Genomic DNA, 9,559 nt, shown 5'->3' on the forward strand with positions numbered 1-9,559 from the left:
TACCAAACCCCTTAACTATAATTGACTTAAAAGAGCTCAACATATATGAATATTCCAAATGCCATGCCATTATATATATATATATATATATATATATATATATATACACCGCATGCTAAATGTAATATTGTACGTACCGCATGCTTCATGTTTCATACAAATTGTCATTTTTTATATGATAATAAATTAATTAAGTATTTAATTTAATCCATAATTTTACACCTACTCTTGACGCGAAGAGGGGAGAGGAGACACACATTGTCATTGACATTATAAGTCCTTTCTAATTTTTATCAAATGAAAAATATGAAACATCTTCGAAGGTTCTCATATTTAATCTTACGTTGTTTTATTCCATCCCATACAAATCCTAATCATACGTTACAGAACGGACACATTATCCCCTGTTCTGTTCAAACAACAAAAATAAATAAAATTTTATTTTTTTTATTTATTTTAGTTCCACCTTCTGGCTTCAAATCAATCATACACTCACCCGTTCATCAAGTTTCTCACTCCCTTACGTAAATTCTCTCCAAAGCAACCATTTCTCTCTCTCTCTCTCTCTCTCTCTCTCTCAATTGTGCTTTCCATCTCCATCTCCATGTTCTTCCTCACAGCTGACAGAAACATGTCTACGACCAGAAGAGCTCTTTCTCTCTCCTCTCTCTGCGTTTTGCTTCTGATCGCCATCTCAGCCGTCGGAGCCGCGTCAACTACCGCCATAGACTCCTTCGTCTTCGGCGGGTGCTCCCAGCTGAAGTACACCCCCGGTTCGCCGTACGAGAACAACGTGAACTCCATGCTCACCTCCCTCGTCAACTCGGCTATGTTCTCCTCCTACAACAACTTCACCGCCGTCGGCGCCGTTCCGCAGGACACCGTCTACGGGCTCTTCCAGTGCCGCGGCGACCTCCAGGGCAGCGACTGCGCCGGCTGCGTCGCCCGCGCCGTCACTCAGCTCGGCGCTCTGTGCATTGACTCGCTCGGCGGCGCGTTGCAGCTCGACGGGTGCCTCGTCAAGTACGACAACGCTACCTTTTTGGGCGTGGAGGACAAGACTGTGGTCGTCAAGAAGTGTGGGCCGCCGGTTGGGTACGACTCCGACGCGTTGACTAGGCGAGATGCTGTGCTGGCTTCTTTAGGGGCCGGTGATGGCGGGCCCTACAAGACCTACCGGGCTGGCGCGTCAGGGAATCTCCAGGGTGTGGCTCAGTGCGTGGGGGATTTGAGTCCGAGCGAGTGTACGGATTGCCTGGGGGACGCGATCGGACGGCTGAAGACCGAGTGTGGGCCCGCCTCGTGGGGCGACGTGTTCTTGGCCAAGTGTTACGCGCGCTACTCGGAAGGTGGCGTTCACTCGCACGGCGGAAAGGGTAAGCGGTTTTGCCACCCCGGACGGTGGTTTCTGATCATTTTCGGTTCTTTGTTGGTTCTTTTGTCGAAATTATAGTCCCCACTCTAATCATTTTACTAATTATAAGATAATTTTTGAAAATTTGGCTTTCACTTCATTGAAAGTCTAAATTAGTACGTGTGAATTTTGACTTTGCATGGTGATTTTGGGTAAGTTCAAATTATTCAAGAAGGTTTCTTTTGTAAATTAATTTCTACTTTTTTACATTTTTTTTTTATTTTTTTTTTATTTTGTGGGTGTATTATGAGTGTTGGAGACTTTAAATACTTGTTTTAATTGTATCTAATGAGTGAGTTTGTTTTGGAATATGTTGGTTCTTGGAATGGCATATGTGCGCAGCTTGTGGCTTGGAACAATTCAGCACTTTGTTCCTCATCCCATAACGAGCTCAAAATCAATACAAATTTCTGTGAACATATCTATATGCTTTAACTTTCTAATTGTTGTGCTAGAGATAAGATTATATATATATAGATGACTATTCAATGAAAGAAAGGAAAAAAGGCAATCTTAAGTTGTGTTTGGGGGGTTTTGATTATGATTTCCCTGAAACAAGAGCAGATTTCCAGGGCCAAAGTTCCTGGACTTTCTTGTATAAACAAGAAAGGTTTTCTGTAAAGACATAATACGATGCCCCACTAAGAATAAGTGTCTCATTAGGAACACAGAAAGAATCCAATGCTGATGGCCCAAATCAATAACTTAGTGCTCTTTTACATGTTGAAACTTTATGAGATAAAATAAAAATAAAAAAATAAAAAAAATAAACGATGAAAATGGAAAAAAAAACAGAGCCTTAAGTTTATAGCTGATTGAAATATCCATCTGGGTGTCAATGCATTATTTCTATTAACCGCAAAATGAAGCAAATGAAAGATATTCTATCTAATCCAATCACTACTTAACTTCAACAATTTCTCAAATTACTGCAATTATATCATACCATTTGTTGTAAGATGTATTCTAATTATTTGATATTAATTGTTGATGGATGTATGTAGATGATGATTCTAATAACAATGATGATGAGGTTGAGAAGACCCTTGCAATAATAATCGGGCTCATAGCAGCGGTTGCATTGTTCATAGTATTCATTTCCTTCCTAAATAAACTGTGTGAAAAAGGAAAAGGTATATATATGTATATGTGCAACCCTTCTTGTTATTCATCTCTTTTCTCCCTTTTCTTCTTTTCGTTATTTGACCAGTTTTTTTGTATTTCTTTTGCAGGTGGCAAGTAAATTACAATTCTTGGATATCATTTCTGAATGTTCTGGTAAATAATATGGCTTTCGGTGGCTCTTTTGCTTCTCCCTTTATCACTTTTTGAAGTTTCCATTAAAGAATAGGGTAGATAGAAATAAAGATGTGTATGGAAAAGCAGACCTTGAAACAAGTGAAAAGAAAAGTTGCAATAACAAGAAAAAAAGCTCAAAAGATTCCACTCTCCCCCCACCCCCACTCAAGTCTTAGCAATCTTAGCTTTGTCTGCTAATCTGTATAAATTATGAACAAATTAGAGAAAAGTGCACTTTGTGATGCTCTAGTTAGTGCCTCTGTCGTGTATTATTAGGTGCTTTTTCTTTAATTTCATCCAACAGTTGGATTTTGACATTAATATTTGTTATTTTTCTTGTCTATTCTATTTTCAGTTTGATTCGAATTTGCAATCTAATTGGTATTTTTTGTTTGTGTTTCTGACCTTATATCAACAAATGTTAGAAGAATCACATGATGTTTTGCTACATGACTGAACTTTGAAGCATAACATATGAGACTATGAAAAGACATGAAAGTGGAGGATAAAAGATGTTATATATTCTCCTTGATTGCAAAAGATCTTTCCCCCTGTTTGAAATTCTAGGCAAACTATCATGCTGCACTTGCGTCCATTTGGGAAGATTTTATACTAATACTAGGTAGCTTGATTGTGTTGCTGCAATTTTTCTAGCAGACCATAAGATTATCTTACTTTTCAACCAAATCAATGCAAATAGTATTATTTAGTAGATTATTTTACGATTTGATGATATAACAGTGAAGATTGGCTCTTAAAACGGTACTCATTATTCACATCATTTCAATTGAACGATAGTCGTATAAGCATATACTTTTCTGAGATTTTATCTGCGGAGTCATGTTTGACCACGATGTTTGGTGTCCAAGAAGAATGTTTTGAATATACAGCATGTAGAGAGACATCTAATGATGATGATCCCCACAATAATTAAGTTAAGATTCTAATGTATAATTATATGCTTCTGTATCAAAGATCGTAGCAGAAAAAGAAGTAACAACGACCAAATAGTGTTTAAAACAAAGGGACAATTGGAAAGGATTTAAGATATTGGTTTCTGTGAAGAATCTTCTCTCTCATCCATTATCCATTGCCTTTTTGCTTTGCTTTTAGCTTAGGAGTTTTTGGTTTCTGTCCCAATCCAGTGTTTGGAATCAGAAACCACTGCTTTAAGCCTCTTTCTTTTTATATCTACAGGCAAATAAAGATTTTGAAAAAACTATTCGTTACTCTTTTCCCAACAATGATTATGAAATCTCTTAGTGTGTGTCATGATGGAAGTATTATATATATAATATATATGAAATCACAATTAATTAACGAGTAGAAATTATGATTAAGCTTCGACAGATGGGGGATTAAAGAAGAGACAAAAGTGACAAGAGGTATGACAAATCGAAGGGGGCAGCTTAATAATTAAGTCACATACATCGACTGGGGACTTTTTTAATTCCAACATATATGCTTTGTGGAGATTCGATTTTTGAGTCCCATCAATGGCTCCTTTGAGAAAATCACTCTAGAACTTCATTTGCTTAATAGTAATTCTTCCAAGTACATTCGGATTTAATACCATTGAAAAGATGGTTTCCACTTTAGCTTTCTTCATGAAGTTCAAAATGACTGTACAGAGCATTCTCTCATAACACAACTGGAAGTACTGATTTATAGCTACTTTTCTTTTTTCTTTTGTCATATTAAAACAGGGGAGGGGGCGGATACAACAACAACCCAACATAAATAAAGGGCCAGAGAATCCAACAATAAGCTCATATATATCCGAATTAGTAGAAAAAAAAAAAAAAAAAAAAAAAAAGGAAAAAAGAAAGAAAGAGAAATTACAAGGGAATATGCAAAATAAATGACTCGAACACAACCCTAAGTTTTCTTAACAAAAAATGTCAAGAAAAATAGCCACCGTTTAAGGCGGTGATAGAAGCCGAGCTAGAGGCAGCATGAAAAGGGGCATGAACCACTAAAGGTCCCTCAACCTTTCCTGAGCCAAGGATGGCACTGCCAAGAGGCACAAGAAGGAGCCCAAATCCCTCAACCTTTCTCTAACTCCCATTACAAAAACCATCAACGTGATTTTGCTAATTAATAGTAACACTCTCGCACCATTTGTTTTTTGAAAGTTGATTGATCATATTCCACTGGTATAGTAATCCTAGAAACAACGTTAGTCAAATAAACAACGTTAGTCAAATATGTATTATCACTTCCAAAAAACTAGTCAATTTAAAATTTCTATAGAATCACTTATAACGTCGAGTCTCATATAATAAAGAACTAATATAAAACTTAAACAATTATTCTCGTTCTAACTTGTTTCAACCTAACCACAATATACACGAATTCTTTTTGTATTTTACTTTTTTTGTATTCAGAATGTGACTGAACAGTGAACTAGTATACCGACTTAACGACAATGACTTGGAAGCTACCAGAAACATTTTGTTTATGGAGTAAATAGCCATTGGCTTTCTATACCCTTGACCTTTCAAAATTCCAAAAAGAAAAAGGGATCTGGTACTAAAATATGACTTGGAGAATTGCAACAATTAATAAAAGTAGGGGAAGCTTCTAGTAATAATTATCTTTTCAATGTGAACTCTATAACATATAAGAAGGTTAGGCATGGATAGTGACAAGCAAGACCAAGAAAATAATGTGAGCATTCAATGAAAGTAGGCTTAGTCTTTTGGTCATCGAGGAAAGTGTTGAGGATGGCCATTGATTTAATGGGTTGGGTCTAGACTCTCTTTACAAGTTTTCACTTGCTAGAATATTAAAATAGCGCATTATTGTATGTGATTCTCTGGCGTACATCTTTTTCCTTCTGGGTGTGGAGTATACCACTGGAATAACTAGAGTAATAATCACAAACCCACAGTATATTAGCACTAAAAAAAACACATTGAGAGAGAGATTATCATTGCCTAACACACACAATCACTTAAATTGTTATGCAATTTTCTAATGTCTCGAACTTATCCGATGGAGAACTACATATAGCTTCATCCCCATTGATGGGAAGGAGGAAAGATTAGAGTAACGCTTGAGCATTACTCGACATACCATGTAAAGCGTAACATCTGCCAACGTAATTGACAAACATTATTACTTTCAATTATTAAGCTATGCATTATGGTAATGCCTAGTTGGCGACGTGCATTTAATATCTCACTCGTACATGGTGTGCAGAACCTAACCATGCATCTCTCTATGTGTTTTCCATCATATTCATGCTTTCAAATAAATTGCGTGACAACCGAGCACACATGCATCTACAAAAAAATAAGAGCACTATATTAAATCTTCACCAAAAGGACTAGCATAGCAACATCCATAAAGTGTCTTGATATGCCTTAGACTCATTTGAACACATTTGATCAAGCATTTCTAATCTCTCCCAAGTTCAAAAAACTCTTAACAATGCTTAACCTACCCCATAATTACCTTGATGGATTAACGATTATGTCGCTATCACCACAACGCCATAACTTGTCAATAGTGAATATATTCAAAGATGTATTATCAAATTCTCTTCCCTTCATTCTCATGTCAATCAACTTTGGTCTAATCCCATTTCCCATCTCTGTCTCTTCAAACTGCATCAATCATCAACACGCTAAAATGACATACATTAAGGTCTCTATCTTGTGACATAGTTAAAGGTTAACAATGACATAAAATAACTCATGGGACTCCCAGAGTGAGAAAGTATGGATCTATTTACTCACCTCTACAGTGAGTCAAATAAGTGCATGTAATATAAAATACATGCTATAGTGAAATTCCCTTTGCAAAAGAACATATATCTAAACTCAAAACACAATACAAATATTAGTCTAGATGTTATCAAAGCATCTATAAGCACAGACAGCAACGGTGCGGGACAAAATGGATATATTGTAAATTTTTGGTAGTTTGAATGAAGCATTAATGCAATTCATGAAGACATTATAAATTAAGTGCGGGTGGCGAGGATAAGAATAATTTTTTGAAAATCAATAGTTAGATTTAGTGCCGAAACAGTTAGGTGATAAGCATCACATTTTTTATATGGTAAAAGTGTGAAATCAATGGGCATCTTATTATCCCAATCACAATATTTGCATTGTATCATGGCGTGGGAGCTCTAGATTCGCATCTTAAATATCTCAAGATTTAAAATATATATATATATATATATATATATATATATATCAATTTACAGATTAAGACGAAAACGATTCTTTAATTATTTACTAATCCTTTTCATATTTCAGCAATTAGTATAGTTTCAAAAGTAATTTGTGGCATATAAATTGGATAGAAGCTGCATATAGGAGTAGGACTTTAATTCCATATTCTTGCACTTTCAAGTAAGAACACATCTTGATGTGCCTCTCTCTAGAATTCCTCTCTTTTATTCTAGACAACACCAAGAAAAACTTCAAGAGGATGGAAGATTTAGACCTAAATCTTCCCTCCTCCCCTTTCAAAGTAGCAGTGCTCGGTGTCTTCCTTATAGGTTCACCCGGTCTCTGTTTCTGACGGATTGCTTTAAATCTAATTTGTAGTATGAATCTAGATGTAGATTCAGATCTAGTCTTTTCAACCTAAATCTGATCGTCTTCTTTGGCCAAGGCATGTCTTCTGAAGGGATGTCTATGATGCCGTGCTCCTCCGCGGCTGCTTGTGGGTTTTTTTTTTTTTTTTTGTGTATTTGTATTTGGGTTATCCATGTTCTAGATCTAGTATGCACGAAGAAGATATGTTCTTTCAATGTAATTGTACATGAATTAACGGAAGCTTGAAGTCATTTTTATGACTTTGTATGCTCTATATTGTAAAAGTTTTATGCTCGTGAAATTTCATTAATGAAAGTTCCATATTTTTCAAAAAAAAAAAAAAAACCATTTGATGCAATTTTTTTTTTTTTTAAAAAAATAAAAATGAAACAGAAGAAATCAAACTATAGACAACAACCACCAAGGTAGTAGTTGAGTTGGTAGAAGAACTCTTTTCATCATAGTGGTCGCGTGTTCGAATCCGCTTGCGGTAGTAGATGCGTGAACCAGATGCTACTATGAAGGGGCTCTACCGGCTCACACTTTGGTGGGGTTGTGGTGACGGACTCGCCTTCCCAGACAGTAGCTATGGCTCAAACCGGACATTCCACAGCGGATGGGAACCCCGATGGTCACGCCCAATGAGGGAAACTACACTGGTCGCCCCTTCCCATCCTTTTACTACAGACAACAAAAACCTAGTAACTAAACAAAAACCTAGTAAACACAAAAATCAAAAAACAAAACAAAAACCAATTACAAGCAATTCAACAGAGTATCACTGCTAAGAAGGGAGGCCCTAAAGGCGGAAGGCGAACGGAACAGGGAATGCCGCTAGCAAAGTTGGTAGTGACCCTAGATGAAAAACTCTTTCGACTTTAATTTTCTAATTTTGTATTAGGTTCATGCCGAATTTGCAGGTTATCTCAAAAATTGTCCGTTATTAGCATGGGTATAAGAATGAATATACATGTCAACTATAACCCGACTAATTTAATTAAACGGATCAAATTCATCAACCTTAATCCTTTAATTTTGCGTTGAATTCGTGTCGAATTTACTGGTCGTGTAAAAAATTGACAACCCTAATCTTGTGTCGACTTTAAAGTTCTGCTCTAGCATTAATATAAGCCCAACACCTAATTGAATGGCCCATAAAACTCCTTGAACTGCAGAGCCCATGTGTTGACCACTCTGTGGCTGCCATCTGTATCACAAACAATGTACACACTGTTTAACAAGAAGTCATCCACGTGTCCCCCGATTTACAATTTTCACGCTCAGGGCCTCCTTTTACTCTTTCTCTCTACCACCTGGAAAGAGGAAACTCAACTCCTTGCCCTGTAAGAAAAAGGAAATCCCGGAAAGCAAGAAACCCAGATCTCGAGGAAATGGCACTGGAGTGGGTGGTGCTGGGCTACGCCGCGGGGGCGGAGGCGATCATGGTGTTGTTGCTGACTATTCCAGGGCTGGACGGGCTGAGGAAGGGCCTGACCGCCGTGACTAGGAACCTGCTGAAGCCGTTCCTCTCGATTGTGCCCTTCTGTCTCTTTCTTCTCATGGACATCTACTGGAAGTACGAGACGCGCCCCAGCTGCGAGTCCCCGGAGTCGTGCACGCCCTCCGAGCACCTCCGCCACCAGAAATCCATCATCAAGAGCCAGCGCAACGCCCTCCTTATCGCCGCCGCCCTCGTCTTCTACTGGCTCCTCTACTCCGTCACCGCTCTCGTCGTCAGGATCGACCAGCTCAACCAGCGCCTCAAGGCCCGCCGGGACTGATGCCTTTGGAGATGAGTTAATCGGTCCGTGTTTTTTTTAATTCAATTTTATTACGAGTTTTATATGAAACTGGATTATGTTCTCTAGGATGATCGTTGTTGTTTTAATGGTATATGGAATTTGAGGATTATTGGGTCAGTGGTAATCTAATGGTGGTTGTTGTTTTGATTTTTGGATAATTTCTGGATTGGTTTATTTGAGTTTGTCGGTTCCTGGATATGGGGTTTTATTTTGGGACCTAATTCACTAGTACCGGATACAGCCTTGCTTTTCCGATTATTGCGTTCGTTGCCAAATTGTGGGTTCTTCTGCCTTGGTGGATGTGCAGAGGGACTAATTGTTGTAGTTGTTGAGGAAGTTTATACTTAGATTTTGTAGCTTTCAGATTATGTTCCTAATATTTGGCTTTGAATGCCTTGTGTGAAAAAGGGGTAGTGTACGTGGGAAAAAAGGATTAGACTGGAATGTGGGTTATTCGATTGCCCTAGTGGTCTTAAAGCATCAATTGA

General features: G+C 37.7%; 2 protein-coding genes across 2 annotated transcripts; both read left to right on the forward strand.

Annotated features, from left to right (window-relative positions):
- Positions 1–446: 446 nt before the first annotated feature.
- Positions 447–3,055, forward strand: PDLP6 (plasmodesmata-located protein 6). Its single transcript, XM_059591502.2, has 3 exons — positions 447–1,376; positions 2,419–2,547; positions 2,647–3,055. Exons 1-3 carry the CDS (start codon positions 605–607, stop codon positions 2,655–2,657), a joined length of 912 nt encoding a protein of 303 aa, XP_059447485.2. The 5' UTR covers positions 447–604; the 3' UTR covers positions 2,658–3,055.
- Positions 3,056–8,581: 5,526 nt separating this feature from the next.
- LOC132179083 (uncharacterized) lies at positions 8,582–9,216 on the forward strand. The gene has a single exon (XM_059591714.2). It carries the CDS (start codon positions 8,661–8,663, stop codon positions 9,048–9,050), a length of 390 nt encoding a protein of 129 aa, XP_059447697.1. The 5' UTR covers positions 8,582–8,660; the 3' UTR covers positions 9,051–9,216.
- Positions 9,217–9,559: the final 343 nt, after the last annotated feature.

The sequence above is a fragment of the Corylus avellana genome, chromosome 4 (assembly GCF_965113065.1).
Source record: "Corylus avellana chromosome 4, dhCorAvel1.hap1.2, whole genome shotgun sequence".
Classification (NCBI taxonomy): Eukaryota; Viridiplantae; Streptophyta; class Magnoliopsida; order Fagales; family Betulaceae; genus Corylus; species Corylus avellana.

Excerpts from the sequence above, each read along its gene's own strand:
- PDLP6 (XM_059591502.2), top strand. The coding sequence starts at position 605 with ATGTTCTTCCTCACAGCTGACAGAAACATGTCTACGACCAGAAGAGCT. Across the intron at positions 1,377-2,418 it reads TCACTCGCACGGCGGAAAGG|ATGATGATTCTAATAACAAT; the intron begins GTAAGCGGTTTT and ends GGATGTATGTAG.
- LOC132179083 (XM_059591714.2), top strand. The coding sequence starts at position 8,661 with ATGGCACTGGAGTGGGTGGTGCTGGGCTACGCCGCGGGGGCGGAGGCG.